This window comes from Limanda limanda, chromosome 21, assembly GCF_963576545.1.
Source record: "Limanda limanda chromosome 21, fLimLim1.1, whole genome shotgun sequence".
In the NCBI taxonomy this organism is placed as follows: Eukaryota; Metazoa; Chordata; class Actinopteri; order Pleuronectiformes; family Pleuronectidae; genus Limanda; species Limanda limanda.
The window spans coordinates 13342893-13364106 of record NC_083656.1 but is presented as its reverse complement, the minus strand read 5'-3'; the positions used below and the strand labels follow the sequence as shown (position 1 = coordinate 13364106).

The following is a 21214-nucleotide window of genomic DNA, read 5'->3' as shown; positions in this document are numbered from 1 at the left end:
AATCAGGATCGACTGATGACTCTTCTTCGTGGGTGGGTGAACAACCCGGAAGAAGTGCGCCACCTAGAGTACTCCACTGGGCACCTACCACCTTGCATGTGTTTTCGTCATTTGTAGTGCTTTGAGGTCTCTCGGCCGCCGTACAATATACAAACAAACTACAACTGCTGTTATTAGATGCTACTTTACGGGCGTCAGGGCATAGTCCCTCTTATATTCCCCTTAGTGCAAGGATTCTACGTACCGAGCCAACATCCGCCGCCTAGCCTAATGGGTAATGTAGTTCTTTCCTGTTATTGGTCCAAAACTTGACGCGCGGAACTTGGTAGGAACTTCCTCTGTAAACAACCGGCTCAGGATCATGAGTCCAACTTTTAAATGAGCCACTCATCCTGCTCACAGGAACAAACTGACCTCAGAACACTACACATTGCTCTTCCTCCTCCTCCTCCTCCTCTCTCTCTGTGGTGATGGACGGACGCTGTGCTGTTGACACATGGACACAGTTCGGCTGCACACACGCATCTTTCTCACCGAGGATCACGTTCGGTTTAGGGACAGATGTTTACATCTGCACAGGCAGCGATGAAGTCTACGTCTTCAACACTCGAGAGAGAAAAGTAACTGTGAGTTAAATCTGTTTGTCAACTGCACACAGAGCCACTTTATCATAGTCACCATGTATTTATGTTATAGGCACATTGAGCACTGTAGATAGAATACTGTAAATACGTTAATGAGCTCATTTTCATCTCTTGGCTTTTTTACAATTTTCGAAAATGTAAAATAAATGTTGCACTTTATTTCCTATTACAACAACTCACCATGACTGGCACTATTTTTGATAAAAATGTCCTTTCGCACATGAGTGTACTTGAATTCTTATCAGTACAACGTAAGCAAATTATATTATTCCATCTGTATGTCTCATTGTGAAATTCATCAACATTTTTATCTTCACACCATATTGCTTACTTTGAATGAATGCATACCTACATATATATGCATACATGACTCTTCTTGTCTGTGCTGTGGTTCTGTAACAGGCTGTCCTCCAGTTCCCTGCCCCTGTGAGTGACCTGTCTGAGAGTCATGACAAACAGCTCCTCTATGTGTCCTGTGGTAGTGGAGTTTACTGTTTCAGCCCTCTACTTCTGCTGTCCAGGTATGTACCGCTTTAACTTTACTGCATTCACAGTTGTAAAATAGAACGCCTTGCATGTAATGTGACCTTTGACCTCTGCAGGGCTCAAACCTCCCCGGCTGATGCCTCCTCCCGTCCAGCTGTGCTGAAGATCTCCTCTGAATCCCTGGTGGTTGGAGAGGAAGGTGTGTCGTCGCTGCTCCTCGTCGGCTCTGTGCTCCTGATCCTCTCTCAGAGAGAAACGTCCTGGCTGCTGAGTCTGTACAAAACACAAGCACAGTCCAGCAGCTACGAGCTGCTCAGTTCCTTCAGTCTGCCACTGGTCTCAGCTGGTGCACAGGGTGACACTGAGAGAGCAGGAATGAGAAGGAGGCCTGTGCTGTCTTGTGTCCACTCTGGCGACCCATCGTCCACCTTATCCGACAGTCATATCCACCTCAAACCTGTCCTTTTCAAACTTCTCTTTGGGATTGATACCGCCCTCGCCAAATCACCGGTTATCCTTTTCGGCCTTCCAGATGGACGCCTGTGTTTCCTCCCTCTGCGTCTCCCAGGATCACGGCTCCGAGTCCTGCATAGCCTGGAGCAGCCAGTCGTGTTTGTCGGAGCATCTGTTGTCAAGGAAACGGATCCAGGACATGCGCAATGTTTGGTGGCAATGGGGGAACAAGGGAGAGTGGTGCTGATGAAGGCTATTAAGGGAGGATCAGAGGGAGCGGGGAGCACAGCTGGTTTTATTGAAGGGTGTGTACCGGGGCCTGTGGTGTGTGGCTCTGTGGATCAACACCATCTTTACTACAGCACTGGTTCAGACCTGTTGCTGCTGGATCTGTCAGAGGGATCATCTGGGAGAGAAGGACAGGAAAGGGATGAGGAGACATCCAGTAAGACACCTGCTGCCCTCCAAAGCCCCACCAGTTTGAATGTGTGTGGAGTCATGACCTTGGCTGCACTTGAACACAACACGGCAGGTGAGTCAGGCTGAGCATAGAAGTGTTGATTTCTACAAATGCACCCCCACAGTTTAAAAGTGAACTCACAGACAGCTGATACTTGAGAGTTAAACACTGGATACACACCTTTTGTGAAGTGAGATCTCGTGGGTCTGTGTAAGTTTTACAAAAAGAAGAAATTGTTCACAGAGGCTTGTGTGACTTAATGAGAAAATAAATAATAAAACTAGTAGAGTGCATATCTCTACCAAGGTGAAGGACCTAGAACTCTAAGCCCCAGGAATATTATGTCCAGGAACTAAAAGGTTCCTTGAGCCCATTGTTGTCTGTGTTTCCATCCACGCCAAATTAGTCCTCTGTGTTTGACCTGTGACTAACTTTGGAAATATGTCTCACACACCAGGTGGAGTTCAGCTGCTGGGGCTGTCTGTCAGAGGACAGCTCCAGAGGATTGTCCTACCTGAGGGGCGACAGGACGTAGGGGTGTCCAGTCAGACTTCCTCTCATGGTGGCCGCAGCGTCAGGGATCTCCTGTCTGCAATCGGGGGGGTGTGTGAAAGGTACATGTAACATGATTCATTTTATGATATAACTATGAAATGAATCACTCCTTAAATGTGTTATAGTTTTCTCTGATCTGATCTATGTGGTTTTCCTTGCTTTCCTTAAGAGTTTCGGCGCTGAAAACTACCATCAAATCCAAAAACCAAATTCTGCGGCACCTGAATCAGGTGCTCAACGTCAGCTTCCTGCTGACAGCCAGGACAAATGCTGAAGAACATCCACCCGTGCAGGAGAAGCAAATTCGATGCCGAGCCATGACCAGATGGAGCAGGCTGCTCCAGAAAGACTTCCTGACCCTAACATGTGTCCTGGATAATTCCAGTCCTTATGTTTTGGAGCAGGGCTGGACACTGAGCGTTACTGTGTTTCCTGTGTCCTACTCACCCAGCGCAGGAGGGGAAAGCTCCTCCACAAATTTTTCATTCCCATTTCACGATCTCCATCCAGGGGAAACATTAGAAGTGTCGCTACCCCTCGCAGCTGCAGGCGACACATGCTTCCCTTTGAGGGTGGCCTGCTCGCTCATCTTCTCTCTCTCGAGTCTCCTGGCAGAGGAGGAGAGGACGCACCTCCCCGACCTGCAGAGCGGTTGTATCAGTTTGCCCTTGGACACACTGACGGTAGATTGGCTGCACGCTCTGCAGCTGAGCCGTCCCACGACCCATCCCATCAACAAAAACTCCACATGTCAATCCAGCAACATCACAACAGATACCGTCCAAGCTTTTCTAAGCTCACACCGGACTCGGTGTATCGGAAGAGGAGGAGGAGGAGAGAGTGCAGCGAAGGCTGAGCAGTACTCGGCCAGGTTTCGGGTGTCGTCCGAGCTTCTTGGGGACGCACTGGTGGAAACCTCAGATCCTCAAAATCTGTGCATTGCTCTTCTGGACTGGCTGTTGTCTGAAGGTCCAGGAGGAGGGAGGACGGGACAACAAGGAGACAAGTCGTCACTGAGCAGCTCTGTTGTCCAAGCTCGAGGTCCAAATGGAGAAACGGTCAAACTGAGTGCTAAAGAGGTCCAGTTTATCTGATTGATAAAGGTTTAACGTGTGTATAAATGCACTGTGCATGTTTTAAACGTGTTGCATTGTGGCTCCTTTTGTTCTGCAGGTGAACATAGGGGAGGAGAGCTCGGGGAAGGAGGAGTCCCTGAGCACGATAGAAGTTCAGGTAGACAGTTCATCTATTGCAGCAGTGTGTGGACTGCACCATGCTGTGTTGCACCGGATACAGGTACACACACACACACACATATCGAGAATGGACAAATCTGTATGGTCAGACTGGAGGAAAAACAATCTGAGAAACTGGGATTCAAACCAAGAACCCTTTTGCTGTGAGGATATAATGCTACCCACTGCACCACCGTTTTCTGGATAATCTTTATTCCATAACAAACATGGACCACACAGCTTGCATTAGTTGATGCTCTGCTGTGATCTGAACTGAAAGCAGGGAAATAATAATTAGAGAGTTTGGTTCAAGCTGTGTGTTGAGAGATGAGCTCCCTGCAGCTTTTTGTGTGTTCTACAGAAAAAACTGTATAAAATACTTGCTAAGGCAGTAGAGCTTGTTTTATTCCCCCACCTTTTGTTGCAAAATACATTTTATTTGGCTCTTTAAAAGCTCTTTGTCGTTCGGTCAGACAACGCAATTTTTTAATGATTCTAGCTGTAACATTTAACTAGGCTTAACTAGAATCCTGTTTTATGTCCTTGCTTCCAGGGTTTTATTTGAAATCTCTTCCCTTTCATCTTCTGCTTTGTTCCTGAACACAGGCTCTGCTGCAGAGAGCTCCTGAGAGCACTGCTTCCACAAAGAGGGTCCTGAGCTCAGGTTTGAGACGGGCACTTCAGCGGGCCGAGGTACGACCTACATGTTCTTCATTTTGTTCACGATGGGCTGCGATTGTCAACACCTTACGATCTGTCTTTTTTAATAAGCAGCTACATTCATTAACGGAGCAATTAGCCCATAAACTGAATGGAGAACAAGATGCATTGTAGCATGTTTTTAAACCCATTCAGCTCAAGACTTTTATCAGAGCGCATTGATGCCCCAGTTTTTGGCAATGAATATTTCTCTTCTTAAATCTAACTTGTCTCGGTGATCTTTTCTTTTTTGTCCCCCTCCTCTTCCTCTCAGCGCCTGTTACCGCAGATCCAGCAAAGTCGAATCTCGGGGGTGTTTGGCGACGGGACGTCCACGGGGCAGATGACCCGATCTCTTCTCGCCATTTATCAAGAACTCAGAGAAAACCCTCTCCTTATAATATAACATGTTTGTTTTAACTGATACTAGACAGTGTTTTGTTATCGGTATTTGTAAAAGATTGAGAAATAATGTCCATATTACTTGTTTCAGTGAATATACATTTGTATGACTAAAATTGCTGAAATTCATCTCTATCTTCATGCAACTCATTCTTTTTCATAATTATTTTGCTGTGGTGCAGGTGCTGCAGCTTTAATACTCACATTACCCACGCTGCAATGTATTGTTTACACTGTGCTCAATTACAAACCAAGGCATTCAGTACAAAATGTTTTTAGGAGCTCAGGTGAGGGGAGTAAAATACCATCCAATTACATGGAATCATATGTCGTGCAGCTGAGTGAGGGACCTCAGGTTTCCAGTCCCTCATGAGCCAGACGTGGAGTGACAAGGGACCTGATGTCTGGCACAGTGGTTGTTATTGAACGCACCCCTGTAGACAAGTGGTTACATCTACAGATGTCTGGCAGATTGAAGGGTTTATGATCATAAAACATAAAAAAGCAAGTAAGCAGTGTAATGCATACAGTCTTGTCATATTTGTGGGATTTGCTGAAAGACAGATTGTCAGTAATTCAAACAGCTGTGGAAACAAAAACTTTCAGAACTCTCAAACAGTTTTCCACACTGCATCTAATACATTTGATTAAAATTAGATGACAGAGAAATTGCAAACCAGACCAGAGAGAGAGAGATCTAATCCGGTGGTTCTCAAATGGTGGGTCGTGACGCAGGGCCACTTTGAGTGGGTCGCAGATGTGTGTGTGTGTGTGGGAAAGCGAAGCATGGGACCAGCTGTTAACATGGCAAAACAAAAATACTGCAGCGACTGTTGATGTGGGTTTTTTCTTAATGATGACAGAAAAGGACAAAAACCTCCGTGTGTCACATGCAACAAAGTGTTGGCACATGAAAGCATGAAGCATCTAAACCATACGTTTCAAGGGTTTAAGTTGCATACTACTAAAAGCAAAAGAAAGCATTGTGTATTGCCGAACAATGTTCTGGTTCAAGAAGTGTGAGTCCTTTGGATTGATTTATTAAGAACCACTGATCTAAAATTTGTCACATGTCACATGTTATCCAGTAAGGATATTTGACACACTGACCTGTGATCAGTTTCTGTGAGTTGTTATAGACTACAGCTTTATTATAGATTAAAAGCTGATATGTGTTGTTGCGTCACCTGCTGCATTTTACTATCTAATATAAGTATACACAACTATTACACAACTGGAGCTCAGGAGAATTTATTACATCCTGCTCAAGGTGTTAAAGTCTAATGAAAGAAAACTGTGCACTCCCATTGATCAAGCTGCTGATTAACACCACAATCCCAGCAGGCTTTGCAGCTACTGTACTGTTTTGTGTCGGTATGCACTCCAAACCATTAACGCCTCGAAGGTGTTGCAGGATGAGCGGCTGCAGAGATTTACCTTTGAGACTTCTCAGTAACGTGACAATCAAAATGTCTTCCGATAGACTTCAGCATGTGTGAAGGAGTCATAAAAAGTGATTCAAATGTTCCATACTGACCAGGTTAGTTAGCAATTAGTGTAATATGATAATAGAAAGTTAAAGAAATCAAGTTGAGTTTACTTTCTTGAAAAGCACACACTCACTTGCTTTAATCAAATAAGATGCTTCATGGAGGCAGAAATCCTTTTCCAATCATTCAGGTTTGTACTGTCTAATGAAGGGAGTATTGGAATCTGTGTATATCAGTTATCACAGTCGTTTTCCTCATCCCTGTGTAAAACTGCTCCAGGTGAGGGTCGAACTCACAACCTCGGCATCACTCTGCAGGACACTGTCTTATAAGTACCGCGCGCTGACCGATTGCGCCACTGGAGCCTGGTACTGCCCCGTTTTCCTTTTATTTAAGAGCAAACAGAAGATATGAGCATGTAGTTTAAATATTGCTGGAGAATGAGGCTCATGACTTTGATTAAATGAGATTTGCTCTCAGGTTAAATTGGAATGCAGCCACGCTGGAAGGCTGTGGTCACAAAAGCCATTTGTAAAGATGAGAAGAAACATCAAGTGAAGAGTGTTGCCTAGGTGATTTGGCATCTAAAACTAAACTTAAAGCTGTGAATTCGAATGGATCAAGAAAAAATAGAATTGCAGGGGGTAAAAGTGCAGCTTTGTGCCAACTCAGTGCAGCCAAACTGCAGCTCAACCAGATGTATGGTGAGGTTTCCACAGAGTTCTCCAAGTGCACGTGTTTCAGTCTGGTGCAACATCATCATGGTGGCTGTGATTGTCATAGTTCTCCCACTAAGCTCAAACAACCATGAGATGCAATCCTGGTGTTTTATCTCAAACTGTTTCTTGTTCCCAGCTATAGGAATCAGTGGTTATTGGATCATCAAGTGTCAGTGAGGACAAGTTCTCACGAGAGATCAAGAAGACTTATTCTACTTATCATGACATGAAGAAGGGAATAAGAAGAGCCATTGGTTGTCTGACAAAATAACCACATGGCTGTTTTCATTAAGGAAGTGGAGAAGCACAGCTGTGATAGATTTCAGCAAGAGAACAAATAACTAACACAGAAGTAAGTGGCCGACAAAGTTCAAATCACAGGTTATGGTGCTAACATGCACGTGACTAATGAGCTGTTCAACCAGAGTAATTTTATTTATTGTCAGTCTTTTATTTAAATGTCTCATAGAGGAGGCAAAGAGGTGAAAGGAACAAGTGTTTGACAAGGAGGTAAAAATGGAATAAAGGAAGGAGTGACAAAACAACTAATTTGTTTTATTTGGGATTATGTACATGTAAGTTTTCCTTTATCCCTTCTATTTTGGTAACGTCTCGTATTTATGTGGGGACCAAAGGGGCAGTGTTGGAGAAAATACTCTAACACTAAACTCAAGTAAATGTACAAATAATTGGGAATTTTTTAAACAAAATTACTGTAAGTACTTGCGATTAGATTTACTTAAAGTGTTCAAAAGTACACATACTTGCCAAATGTAGCCTACTCCTTAATGCAACAGTCTACTCCATCATAATGAGTCTCAGCAGAGGCCTCTTCAGAATCCATTACAAGAGGCGTGGTCTGATGTAATCTGCTTGCTCGGATTGGATCAATGGACCTGTTCCCCTCTTGTTATTGATTAAAACAAGGTTTTTAAACATTTGAACATGTGATGCAAAACATTGTACTAATGTACAGATACACAAAAGATGTATTTATTTAGGGTAAAAAGTAAATGTACTTTATTAGATCCTACCACTGCAAATGGGGTTTAGTTTGTAAGGTTACAACACCTTCACTTTTTGTTCAGATTTTCGGTTGTGTTGTTTTTCTGTAATCAAAGCAAAGAAGCAGTTCAATCCTGACATACTCAGTCATACAAGTTTATTTCTTTATCTCCATGTTCACAATAGACAGAGGAAATGCAGAACAAAGCAGAGGGACTACTGAAATAGAATACATTAGTCTTGATTAAAGTGTTGGTTACAGTTACTAAAGGTGAAAACTTAATCCTGTCCGCTGATAAACATCAGAGGCAGCTTGAAAAAGATGGTATCACTCCCAGTGTGTCTGTCTCTGGTGTCTCCATGAGTCCCTGTACCTGTTAGACTAGACTGGAGGAGAGACAAACCCTGAAAACATGGTCGTATGTCACACTGATGCTTATACGCTATAGGTCCTTAATTCTTATGTTTCAGACATTCATTTAATCTCTTTAATCTTGCAGCAAACGTTCACTGGGAAAGGGAATGACACAAAGACTCAAATGTTCAGTCGCAGCACTTTTTGTTTTGAGATCAAGCCCTTTCTCAAAACATGGATCCCTCCATCAAGACGCCTCTCAGCTCAGGTCCTCCTCTTCTTTCTGCTGCGGCCTCTTTCCAACAGGAACAAGGAAAAGCAAGAAATTAAACGCCAATAAGTTTAACTTCAGATGCTAAATTGGTGATTAATGGTGTCAGAGTTGGGCCTCAGGTTGGAGCCAGTGTTGGATGGTGTTAATACTCCCACAGCGCTGAGCTGCTCAGGCTGTGTCCGTCTCCCTTCAGCGTGCCTCCCTGGTCCCCACGCAGGTATTTGCCGTTCTTGCATCGGATGGCGAGGCGGCCGTGCTCAAGCAGCTCCAGACTGAAGTCCTCAGGGGCCTCGCCGTCCGAGCACACCAGCCCGGTGCTGTTCACGTACCAGAACCGGCCGTCCACACCTGCAGGAGTTAAAACACACAGTCAGAGTCAGAGTCAGAGCATACATCTGATGCTGCTGATTTGAAACCTAAACAGCAGTTCCCAGAAGTCTGTGGGCTGATGTGCCCTGACCTTTGATGTTGTAGGCCCCGTTACTGAACTGCAGGGTGAAAATGTCATAGACTGATCTGCTGGCGTCCAGGGCGTTGGAGTTCTTGTGGTGGCAGATGAAGCCGTTCTCTCCTCTCAGGATCAGCATGGGTCGGTTGATCAGTTTCAGGGTGAGTTGCTCGTCCTCACCTGACCACAGGTGAGAGCAAAACAGTGAAAACACGTCAGAGATAGCAGTGGAACCATTCAAAGTAGAGGTGTAACCATGGAGACGTGTGAGTGGAGAGATGGGCTGATGAGAAAGCCAGAGGTCAAACCAAAAAGGCTCGTACCTATGGAGTCACTGACAGCGAGGAGTTGGCCATTCTTCTTGATGCAGATGTATTTTCCATTGTTAGCCTTTAGTGCCACCTTGTGATCAAGCCACTCCACTGCAAACATGGTGTTTGCTGACCTGCAGTTGTGCATCACATGAGAAAAGATGAGACTCTATTTGACTTGATATTGTTATTACATAACTATTTTTGTGCGGATCAGCATCAAGTGGCGGACAAAGGACTTTTTTTTTCACTTTCTTTAACATTTTGAGATTTTTCCACATTTTCGTGGATTTCTCATAGAATATGTCAAGGATCTTGAAGAAGGAAAAAACAAACATCTTTAGGAGAATAATATTGACTTTGTTCAATTTGGTAAAAATCCAAATAAAAATCTGGATCTAGTGAAAGTGAATGTGGGTTTATAAGGGGACTTTTGGACCTTGTTGTGATATACTCTCTACTAAGTTAAACATTTGGACATACGTAATGGAGCAGTTCCTAATCTCTCATCTCACAGTGGACGGTGTATTCATTTAACTGTTCACAGCTAATTTAAGAGATTTCACTCACAATTCAGTGGCGGAGCTCTGGATGCCTCCGTGGGCCACCAGGGCCCAGTAGTTCCCTTGGCTGGAGCGAAACGTGCACTTCCTGGTCTCCTTGTCAATCTCCATCTGAAACGTCTCCATGTCCGTCTCATCTTCCTGATTGGCTGCGAGGCTGACCCCTGGAGGGGCACAGTGAGCACGTCCGGTCATTAATACTTAAAGCGTGAAAACTTGAGGACTATTTAGTGTCTGGAGGAATCCATCAATCAGCCGCTGCTCACATAAGTAAAAGTTAGTGCAGCATTTCAGTCGTATACACAGATACATGACAGTTGAGTTGATATAGAACAAAGAACTGGAGGTATGATCAAAATGGGCAAAAGAAATCTGGTTGTGCTGGATAAAATGCAGCAGTTTTCAGACATGAGTCTGTGGGATCTCTGGAATTCAGTACATGTCTGACAACAGCTCTTTTGTAACTTATAACCTTGAAAACCTTCTAAATTGTAGGTATTTTAATTTAATACACATAATAAACAAACCTTGAGTTCATGTATGACCCTGTCAATAACCGTAAGACACTGATTCATACAAGAAGTAAGTTTAATATTACCAACTGCACCTTCATATTCACGCATGTCGAACACATCCACAGAAGTCTTTTATTACTCCCTGCATTCCCGACGGCAAAGCAACAACCCAAGGACAGCCACCCGCCTGCTAATCAGGTTGTATTGTTCTGTTTAACTTGGACCAGCATGAAAGTGTAGTTTCGTCTTAAACTGTGCCCTTGGTCTGATTTGCCAAACAAACACGGCACTACACCTTCCTGAGGGGGAAAACGTTTTTATTTTTTACTGAATGATTACGGATGGATTCTATAGAAAGAGTATACAATAGGATACAAATATAAAAACGCTAAATACAAGGAATGTTTATTCTGTACCAGCTACACAGATGTGACTGTCTCTCATGAAGCTTTACTGACAATGAGACCACTTATCAACTCAACAAAACCCCTGCTGACAAACATTTGATAAAACCCCCACAGAAACCAATTATTTGAGCTTTCTCATGGCAAACCCATGACACAGAACTGGTGTCAAACGGGCGAGAAACACATGAGCAAACACGAATACATGCATTTTTGTAACACATGTAAGAAGCGATGGAATATATTCTTCCATCTCCACGTGTTGCTGCTTCTCATCTCATCACTAACAGACAGATTGCAGAGGGATAAATCCTGAATAAGATGCCTCCCAGAATATCCCTATGACATTTTCTTAATCCTATAACAACACTGATCTGAGTGGCCCTCACCCCTCCCATCTCTGCCTGCTCTCATCTCTGGTCATTCCTTTCTACGCTCTCTCTTACCTCCCCCCCTCCTTATCCCCGAGCGCCACCTCCCACCTCTGCCCCACCTCTGGCCCGGCCTATCTGCCCTCTTCACTGCGGGGTTCTGATATAATCAGCTTTTGAGTGCTACCCGGCCAATCCCCTCAATAAAGGAATAAAGGAAAAACAGGGAAGGACCAGAGGATTTTATGGTCCACACTTAGCAGGATGTACGGATAATTGCCAGCCCCTCTCAATCCCCAAGCAACGAATAACTGCATGAATAATCAAATACAGAGAGAACACATTTTAAAATGTATCTGAAAGACGTGGCTATATTGTTTTATACATCTTAATTTAGTGTCATGTACAGAGGGATTCTTTTACTTTCCCTTTTTTTTGCCTTTAAGAATGATAAATTCTTTCAGTGTGAAGCCTCAGTAATTGTCAAAAGGTTATTCAAAATTTTGATTCAAAATTGTGCTGCTAACATGCTAACTAGAGGGGTTCAGCACATATCCATAACAAATCCACAACAGTGATTTAGAGGTTCGACTCACGGGTGTCCACTTAAAGTTTGACTGTATTAATTTGAACCAGGATTCGATGGCTTAGCTTTAAAAAATGAATCTTTCAGCTGAATGAAAATATTAAAATCAAGTAATCCTCAGAAAAATCACATTTCAAATTTTAGTGTTCCATATTAATGTGTTTCCATATTTTCAACTATAATAATAATAATCATAATAATGACTTTTTTGCATAGCTCGTATATATAAACAACGTTGCAAATTTCTTCACAAAATCCAAGGCAAAAAATGAATGAACTAAAATAAAAGGTATTCAGTTCTATTTTAATCGCCAAATCAACATAACATAATCATCACATCTGCATCACCTAACACGGATGCAGATTCATGTCCCAGTCTGGAAGCCCTGCATCTCAGTATTTTCACGATTTCTTAATGGTATTTTGCTTTGACCGTAGATATACAGACAAGAGGAGAGAGAAAGGGGAGGACGTGTGACAAAGATGTCATGGTTACCCAGCTAGGTGAGATGCTTTAATCACATCTTATTCACACCCAATAAAATACGTATCACAGGGTCTTACAAGCGGTTAAATCATCATTGATCTTAAATGCATCTGAGGCATAAATTTCTGCCCCTCCTCTCTGCACCGACGCCCGGGTCGCCCATCACTCTTGTTCTCTCTCATCCCAACCCAATGTCATGCTTTGTCTACCTATTCTATGTGTCCATTTCACACTAATTCAACCTAGAAATGATCCTAAGACGGGGCTCAGCTGGGACCCCGCTGCCGCCCTCTGATGGATGAGAGAAGAGGAGATGGAGGAGGGAGAGAGGGATGAAGGAAGAGAAAGAAAAAGCTGAAAGAGATTAGACACAGTGAAATCCAAGCCAGCAATCTGAGGATATTAATAGCTGTGTTGATGACCATCTTTGACACGCCAGTTGGCCATGCATACGGAATAAGATGTTGTCATCGTGGCCACGGTCCCTGATAAACTATGCAGCGCAGCACAGAGGTACACTGATACCGCAGCTTCACTGGTGCCACATTTTGGATCGGACCCCGGATCCTGCTCCACTTTCTGTTGTTGTCCTATACCTGCAAGTGGAACAGGCCTAGATAATCCATCAGCGATAGATGGCTCTGACATCTATTATTAACAGTAAACCGATGCTTCTGTCCCCCTCTTCCTTATTTTAATGCTCCTCCCGATCCTCCTCCTTCACTGCTGCACTTTCTGTTGTTTTTTTCAATTCAGTCTCTTCATTTTTTTCAACAATCTGTTCCCGGTTTGTGTGTGTATGTGTTTGTATGTAAATGGGTGAGTGTGTGTGCATGTGTAATGGAAAGCATGTGACTTTGGACTATCATCTCTTCTTCACTTGTAGGGCAGAGGGGACCACTTACACCCAAAGAACACAGGGAGGTGATGAGAGATGTGATGACAGGTCTACATAATACTGACTAACACACACACACACACACAGACAAACACACGGACGTTGGTGATGATTTGTGTGTGGCATTAGGGAGGGTGAGGAGCTCACCAGTCTCCTCATACAGCCACTACTATTGTCCCAAAGCCCTTTGAATGTCCTTCTCTACTTGCATCCTCCCTTCTCTGCTTTCCATTCTCCCTTTCTACAACTCAAACCCAGAGGCCGAAGTTAATAATGTAGATTTACACAATTAGTGAACAATTCTGAGGCACTGGCACTCAAGGATCTTTTTCCGTTGAACCCCTCCAACACTACATTTCAAGTTTTATGTTCAATGTGTTCACACCACAAGCAGCATACACCAGGTTAGGTCAGCGGATGTCTAGCATTTAACAAGCTTCTACAAATCAATAAGAAAACAGGTCAGTTTCTGACCAATAGTCAATCATTGAGGGGAATACAGGAGTTTACTGTACTGAGTAAATCTCAGTCAGTTTTCTTGCTTTATCTGACAAGTATCCCCTACAAAACCAAATCTAATGTCGCAGCTCGATGTGATTGTTATGTGCATTGATATATTTTGCTAAACACAACGTATTGACTCTCCTGTGTTTCCTCAATTTTCAGCAGGACATCATGGGCACAGACCGGGTCTGGGGTTAGCGGGTTAGATTAGTGGGTTAGAAGCTATGCCCCAGGTGAGAGGCAGCTTGGGTTTCCGAAAGCAGACTCCCTCCCCCCCCCTTGCCTTCCAGGAACGGGGGCCAACTTCATCAATAATTCAACAAACCTCACTTTGCGCTCGCCGCAGCAGGACGGTGCGGTTGTGTGTGGGCGAGTGTGTCGGGGAAAGCTTTTGTTTGTGCAGAGTGAGTGTAGGAAGAGCTAAGTAAGAAGCATGTTACTGGTGAGTACACACGTATACATCATGGTTCCCTTCATGTGTGTTTTACGCTCCTCCATATCTCTCCTCCTCTTAAACCAATCAGTTTACAGTGCTCCCAGTGGTTTGGTTTCCTGAAGCTCCCACTGCTCACCAGGAACAAAGAGCGGTTAGAGATTCAGTTACAGCACCCAGGGCTGAGGAAACTCAACCCTGCAGACAAGAATCTGCAGCCTGCGGATGGGCGCTGTGGCCAAGTATCCCGACAAGCACTGTTGGTGTCGGCTAATCCACCCAAATCCAGTTTCGAATCAGACCAGTGGACCCTCTGCACCATCACCAATCGAAACTCCTGGCGAGTACTTCTAGTGTTGAATGCAACGTGACACCGACGATTGCAATTCCTCTATTTTTCAAACTGATCAAAGAAACTCAGGCTTGTTTTTTAAAAAGAGGCAAGCTCGTGTGGAGCAGGTGTTATCCATCAGTATAGTATGTGTTGTGATGTCATGCTCGCATGCTGATCAAATAACACACCCCACTGGCCCCCGTCGCAGGGCCCGAAGAGTAAATACATAATACAGTATCAACAGCGTATTACTGTACAGCATATGGGTTACAAGCAGCTGTTTCAGTGAGCCCAGGGGACGAGAGCGTAAAGTGTGAACAACATTACTCCCAAAAAGGCTGGAAGTCGCTACATCTGAGAGGCGATGAGAGGGGGTTTTCACGAAAGATCACAGTTTGAATATTTGATAAAAGAAAGAAAAACATGCACGACCCTCTTTATTCTTTCTAATATATTTGCTGCATTTTTGGGACTTTGGGTTTCCACCATCAAAGACACATTAAACATTTATGTTTAGCATCATTTTTAACATTCTAGAGATGAAACAGTGTAAAACAGTGAACGCAATTATCACAGATGTCAATGTCATCGCTGTTGATGTAAAAAATGTGCTGATACACAACCTGAAGTAATTTCACTAAGTATTATATTTAATTAATATGTTTATAATCTGTAAAAATACTAATATAGGAAACAGTGCCACATTAAAATTAAAGCAAGAAAGCCTACATTTGGTAAGAGGCTTTTTGTTTTCCCACAAAGCCGTTTTAAATCAACACAACCGTAAATATATAAATCAAATAAGCAAAGTTGTGCATATTCTTGGTATATTACCGTCAATTCAAAATATCTTGATAATGTTGAATGCTGCTTGTTTCACTTCAGCTCAGTGGGAACGTCTCGACTGTGTTTTACATCTTTAACAGTCAAGTTTCTCTTGGAGGAAGAATGGAGGAGACAGGCAGAACTTACTATATCAAATGCAGATGTCCACCTAAAACATCTGAGAGTCAGGATAAGATATAAGCGCTAGGTTTTTGGTGACAGTGGATGTGAGCAGTTTGTCGTCACGGCCAGAGCACTAGCAGCTCTCCTGCTGTCCCTGCCTCCTGATCCATGTTTTTACCAGACAAAACATAGCAACAGTAATTAAAGATTAAAATGCAAAAAATTTTAGGGAATAAGGGAATTTTTTCCGTGCTATACCGTGATATCAGTAATCGTTATATATACCTTCATTGTTCCTGAAAAACTCATTGCAAATTGTTTAAAAAATCTATAACTGTAGTATGTGTTGACACAATAAATCTGTCATTCAACCACACCATCCATTGTTTCCTGACAGTGGACGAACCCAAATCAGTTGCAGCCCTCACCCAAATCGTCTCAGGTCTCCCACATGAGAATGATACTCTCCCATATCAACCTCATCTATCTTGTTTTCCTGGAGAGATGCAACTATCCAGTGTGATGTCAGCGCTTGTTGAGGGGCAGAATACATTACCCATAATTACAATGCATCCCTTATCACATGTCAGTCATTAGACAGTGGCCTATTCTCTTAACCATGCATATTCAGCGTATCCACTAGTTAATGTACTTCCTGTGAATTGTGAGCTCAGTTTTCGGGGGGTGTATCAGTGCACGGTATGCATATAGGCTCGTAGTAGTAACTGTAGTAGTTGCAGTATTTAATGCTTCATTATGTATGTGTGTAGGTCAGTGTATGTCAGCGAAAGGCTCATGTGACCACCCTCAGTAGCACCTGAGGACAAAGTTTGTCCATTTAATCAGACTTTTGAGATGCTGTGTAAAACTTTGGTGAATGGAGGAAGTTGCCAGAGTTACAGGTTGTGCATGCATGCAAGGCTTCGGGAAAAAAAGGTCAGATTTTTGACAATATGGCTCTGTTCAGACCTGGTATTAGCATCCATCCAGAGAGATATCACAAGTGGAGAGAGTTAAGCTTGAATTTGTGTTTGTGGCGACCAAATTATGTTGATTTACCCAGTTTGAGTTGACAGATGTGTCCAATGACCGTGTCTGTGTGTGTGTGTGCGTCTTTATGTGTGTGTGGATGTTGGCGGGATCGAGTGAGAGAGAGAAAGTAGTCAAGAGGGGCTGGATGAATGAATTCAAAGAAGAAGACAGATTTTTACCAACAAAAATGTATCGGTCAATATATGATGATGAGTATTGTAAATTGTGGCGGTGGCTACAAATAAATCAACGTTTGGTCACTGAAGCATAAAAATATATGTACAATTTTGAGGGTCACAGGATGTCAGCTGAGGAAGTGGCCCCTCCATAAGTCCTAAGGATGCATTTGCTTTGCCACAGTGAAAAGAATGCGGCCACATGTGTCCCAGACCACCTCCGAATGTGGGTTGAGTGATCGGATGTCTGGATGCATTTTGTTACATTCAGGCCTGTACTTAGCACTGACCACTTGGGATTGGATCACTCAAGGATGGATGTTAAAACCAGGTCTGAATGGGGTCTATATGTTGATGTGTCTGTGTTTGCCTACCTTGTCTTAGGGAGACATATCGCCCATTGGCTGCCATCAGAACCACTTGTGGGTGACTCTCCTCCAGGTCAAACAGTTCATCTTTGCCCGGCTTGGAGCAGCGTCCAGACCTCAGGGTGCCCGTAGGCCCCATAGGAGACAAATACTTCCCCTCACAGTCTTTAAAGGCCAGCTTCCCACACTTCAGCTCTAGCGTGTACGCAGTGGCCCTTCCACTCTGTGTCAGGAGCTTTCCATCATTGCTGAGGAAGCGGCTGTCGCAGGTCTTTAGGCAGTACTTCCCATCCAGGTAGACGAGGGTGAGGAGTGCTGCCACGCCCCAGGGAATGTTCATATCCACGGCAATCTCCCCATCGTCTGCCGAGAGGTGGGCGTAACGCTTGCGGGCCACAGACAGCAGGTTGGCCTGCGGATGTAGAGCCAGGTGCACTGCCCACAGCTCAGCATCTGTGATAATCTGCGCAAAGCAGGACAGGTAGTCCCGAGAGCCGCCGAAGAAGCGCAGGTGCTGCTCAGACTGCAGGGCCCAGCGACCATCAGACTGAGCCACGATGAGGAAACGGCAGTCGGAGTTGTGCCCGTCTGCCTCGCAGGTGACCTTGCCATCCTTGTCGGAGGCCAGGTAGCGTCCCAGGTGGCTGCGCATGAAGACTACCTGGGTGTCCTGGGAGTCCTGCTCTAGAGTCCATATCTGCTTCTTCTTCAGGCTGGGGGCCGATGCGTTCACCTGAGAAAGAAAGACAGGTGTCGCTCTGCAATCTGTTTTCAACAAATGTGTCAGTTTCATATTCCTGGAGCAAAAAGTATGTTTCCAATTGGATGGCATGTGAGTACCTTGAAGCCAAAGCTCTCAGCAGTAAGGTAGCGAGAGTCGTGGTTGATCAGACCAAACTGCAACTTCAAGGGGCGGTTCCCATTGGCAGGCATCTTCACCTGTGGAGCAGCACAGTGACAGGGGACACGGGATGAGAAGTTTGGGATGGGGGAGAAAAGGGGGGAGAGGGGTACCTAGACCTGAAATTGCAGAGGAATGGTGTATGCTCAAAAAAAGGTAGATTGAGGGCTTTCCTAAAAGGTGTGGAAGAACGTGACATCATGGAGAATGATGAAATGTAAACGTTGTAAAAAGACAGGAAATCAATTAATTAAGGTACAGTGTAAAAATCACTCCCGTAACCACAAATTCCTTCCCTAGCCTGAGGCTTTATAGTACATTTTTCCAGCCACAGCCTCCTAATGTACTTACTGTGGTTTTGTGGCTTCCCCCTCTGCAGTTTCGGTGGCTCTAATTCCAGCTCCCAGACTTAAGAGGCTTCTTTCAACATGTGCACTGTTGTAATTCTTCCTCTCTCGTCTCCCTCTCTTGCCGGCTCTCGTGTTCTGTTGATCGCTGCTCCCCCGATCGCCTCCACGACTACCTCTCTTCTGCTTAATCAGGTCAGAAGCAGGAACCTTGATCTGTCTTCAGTCGTCCAGAGTCAGGCTCTCTTGTACCGTAGATTAATTTTGTTTTTTGCGACTGCTTATCTCCTCTTCTGCAGTCGACCCTCTCTCTCTGTCTCTCTCCGGTCGAACAGTGCCCACTTGTCCGGGCCTCACGCCTGCTCTTGCTTGACTTGTTATTCACCCTGAAGGCTCAATCAGTTGGTCCCCCCCCCCACCCCGAGACTAGACTTCTCCCGGGTTTGTTTGCCACCTCTCTTTGGATCACATCGAACACTCTGGCCATCTGCTTCAACTTCCCAACTCCAGGTTCCTCGTTCATCAGAAAAAGGTTTGATCAGTGGAGAAGAACATCCTCGGCTGTCCTGCAAATTTTATGGTAGCGCCTTGAAGGACTCCTTCACCCTTTTCCCTCAACACCAGCCGTCCATCACAACTGAACTCAGCTACAAAGAGTGTTCGCCTCTGTAATCTTAAGCCTCTGCCTGTCGCTTTTTCCTCCCATCCTCTCCTTCTTCCTCAGTGCCTTTCTCTAACCTGCCATGTATATAATCCTGCCCTTTTCTGCCTCTGCGCTTTATTCTGAGCTCTGCACTTCACCTCTTTCTGTGACACATAAAGACAGGTAAGTAGAAACAATGCGCACGCACACACACACACAGCGCTGGGTAACCAGAGCGCTCCCCATGCCTTTGGGGTAGTTGCCTGAGTGCAGCTCCGCTTACGTGCCTATGCTGGGGATTTAGTTACACACCTTCTCTGATTGCAAGCTCTCGGGGGTCAATACTAATGGGAAATGTGTCCGAGAGGCTGAGGCGCTCGGACTTCACATCTGAATTTTAAGACAAGCAAAGGGACAGGAGATGGCAGCTGCTGTAAAGGCAACAGTAACAAGCTAATCAACATATGGGGGTTTGAATGAATGTGTGTGGGCAGTAAGTGGGCCGGTGTGTGTGTGTGTGTGTGTGTGTGTGTGTGTATGAGTAATAAACCTTGCCAATCAGCCTATTGTAAGACTTCTTTGCAGAGTAAACAGACGTGTCTGTTCCTGAACCCATCTAATCCTCAACCCAATCATCCCAACCTGGCTAATCTACCGGCACCACCCCTCCCTACACACACACACACACACACACACACACACACACACACACACACACACACACACACACACACACACAACCTCCCCCCTTCTGCTTGTCAATGATCATAAACATACACATAGACTCACTGACCCATGGCAACATACATGTCACCGCACACACACACAAAGGTCAGTTGAGGGTCTCACCATTCAAAGATTTACTCCTTCTGACCCAGACTTGAACTGCTTGGGTTTTACGTAAAATGTGATAAACAATGCGTGTCTCACACAATTATACACACACACACAAACACACACATACACACACACACTGAAGGACATGGACAGCGGTGTAATTGTTCCTTGGGCCTCTTGCAGCGATGCTAACACAAGACATCCCACATGACTTTGAATGGCCTCAAATCAGCCTCTGATAAAGTACATCTCATTTCGATGGTTGTCTAACAAATGCAGAAGCTAGTTGGTGTCACTTGTCCCTTTTTTTCATAGATGATGCTTTTCATTACACTGTTATTGAAAACTAATATATATATATAGAGAGGCAGCTAATGAGCATGAATACATTTTAAGGTCCAGATCAGGTCCCGACCGCCTGGTATAAAACCTGTAAACTCATCTTGGTGATCTCGGTGTTTAGACTGTCTGTCAACATGCTCCAGTCCACTGACTCGACAGCAGCCATTCAAACGAAAGGACAACTGAATGGCAACAAGAAGTTTACAGTGTCACACCCACTTCATCAAACCTTTCGGGACAAAAGCAATTTTAAAATCCCCTCTAGTGTCCTCGTACACATGCTTAATGATGTGGAGAAAATCACTTCTCTATAAACAGTCACTCTGCTTCTCTACTCGAACAAAACATCTGATCTACTGATGGTTAGAGGTGCTGCAACATGCACGTTGTGTGTGTGTGTGTGTGTGTGTGTGTGTGTGTGTGTGTGTGTGTGTGTGTGTGTGTGTGTGTCCATACGTGTGTTCAAATGCTTGTGCGACTCAGAGTTCTTAACATTCCTTATCTTTAACTGAACAGCAAGCATTGGAACGTTTGCATACATCCCCCATCTCTCTCTATCTCTCTCTCTGTAGCTTAAATTCAACCACATATTTTCACTCGTACATTTGTGCATACTTACACAAATACACACACACAAACGCACTGCAGAGACTGGGAGATATGGGGGGGCGAGGAGGCGCAGACAGACACAAATCAAAAATAGTCATATACTGTTATTGTTATCAGTGCTATTATTTTCATTAGTACAACTATTATCACTATTACTGTACTTCCTCCTCAAATGTATCCTATCCCACGCATCATTAGCTCGTTCTCTGTGGCCCCCGGGGGCCGCGTCATCGTCTGCTGATGTGCCAGCATTCCTGCTGCCGTCGGCACAGTGACGCCTGTCGATAGCCAACCAGATGTTTTGTTAGTTTTTCCTTTTTTTCCCCCTCTCCTCTCCTTTTTTTTCACCCCCACCCCTTACTCTGGGACCGTGGCTGTGC

General features: G+C 44.4%; 2 protein-coding genes and 1 non-coding gene across 5 annotated transcripts; 1 reads left to right on the top strand and 2 right to left on the bottom strand.

The window, feature by feature from the left end:
• Window positions 1-424: 424 nt before the first annotated feature.
• Window positions 425-4947, top strand: faap100 (FA core complex associated protein 100). Its single transcript, XM_061095568.1, has 8 exons — window positions 425-626; window positions 1047-1165; window positions 1247-2115; window positions 2501-2657; window positions 2768-3677; window positions 3772-3894; window positions 4440-4526; window positions 4807-4947. Exons 1-8 carry the CDS (start codon window positions 471-473, stop codon window positions 4936-4938), a joined length of 2553 nt encoding a protein of 850 aa, XP_060951551.1. The 5' UTR covers window positions 425-470; the 3' UTR covers window positions 4939-4947.
• A 1748-nt stretch (window positions 4948-6695) lies between these two features.
• trnai-uau (transfer RNA isoleucine (anticodon UAU)) lies at window positions 6696-6789 on the bottom strand. The gene is made up of 2 exons: window positions 6752-6789; window positions 6696-6731 (listed from the first exon to the last, which is right to left on the bottom strand). It is a non-coding gene; the product is annotated as a tRNA-Ile (tRNA).
• Window positions 6790-8919: 2130 nt separating this feature from the next.
• Window positions 8920-18088, bottom strand: fscn2b (fascin actin-bundling protein 2b, retinal). Of its 3 annotated transcripts, none has more exons than XM_061095426.1 (6): window positions 17996-18088; window positions 17162-17888; window positions 10107-10263; window positions 9492-9670; window positions 9238-9408; window positions 8920-9125 (listed from the first exon to the last, which is right to left on the bottom strand). In XM_061095426.1, the coding sequence occupies exons 1-6, from the start codon at window positions 18086-18088 to the stop codon at window positions 8920-8922; spliced, it is 1533 nt and encodes a 510-aa protein (XP_060951409.1). The 3 variants fall into 3 exon arrangements, with proteins under 3 accessions (XP_060951409.1, XP_060951410.1, XP_060951411.1); XM_061095427.1 differs by having other exon boundaries at window positions 8920-9129; window positions 9233-9405; window positions 9549-9670; XM_061095428.1 differs by having other exon boundaries at window positions 9238-9405; window positions 9549-9670.
• Between the last annotated feature and the right edge of the window lie 3126 nt (window positions 18089-21214).

Coding starts and splice junctions, on each gene's coding strand:
- faap100 (XM_061095568.1), top strand. CDS start 471: ATGGACGGACGCTGTGCTGTTGACACATGGACACAGTTCGGCTGCACA. Junction 1,166..1,246: donor CCTCTACTTCTGCTGTCCAG/GTATGTACCGCT, acceptor TGACCTCTGCAG/GGCTCAAACCTCCCCGGCTG. Junction 4,527..4,806: donor GGGCACTTCAGCGGGCCGAG/GTACGACCTACA, acceptor TCTTCCTCTCAG/CGCCTGTTACCGCAGATCCA.
- fscn2b (XM_061095426.1), bottom strand. CDS start 18,088: ATGCCTGCCAATGGGAACCGCCCCTTGAAGTTGCAGTTTGGTCTGATC. Junction 17,889..17,995: donor CTGAGAGCTTTGGCTTCAAG/GTACTCACATGC, acceptor TTTCTTTCTCAG/GTGAACGCATCGGCCCCCAG. Junction 9,126..9,237: donor CGGGGCCTACAACATCAAAG/GTCAGGGCACAT, acceptor TAACTCCTGCAG/GTGTGGACGGCCGGTTCTGG.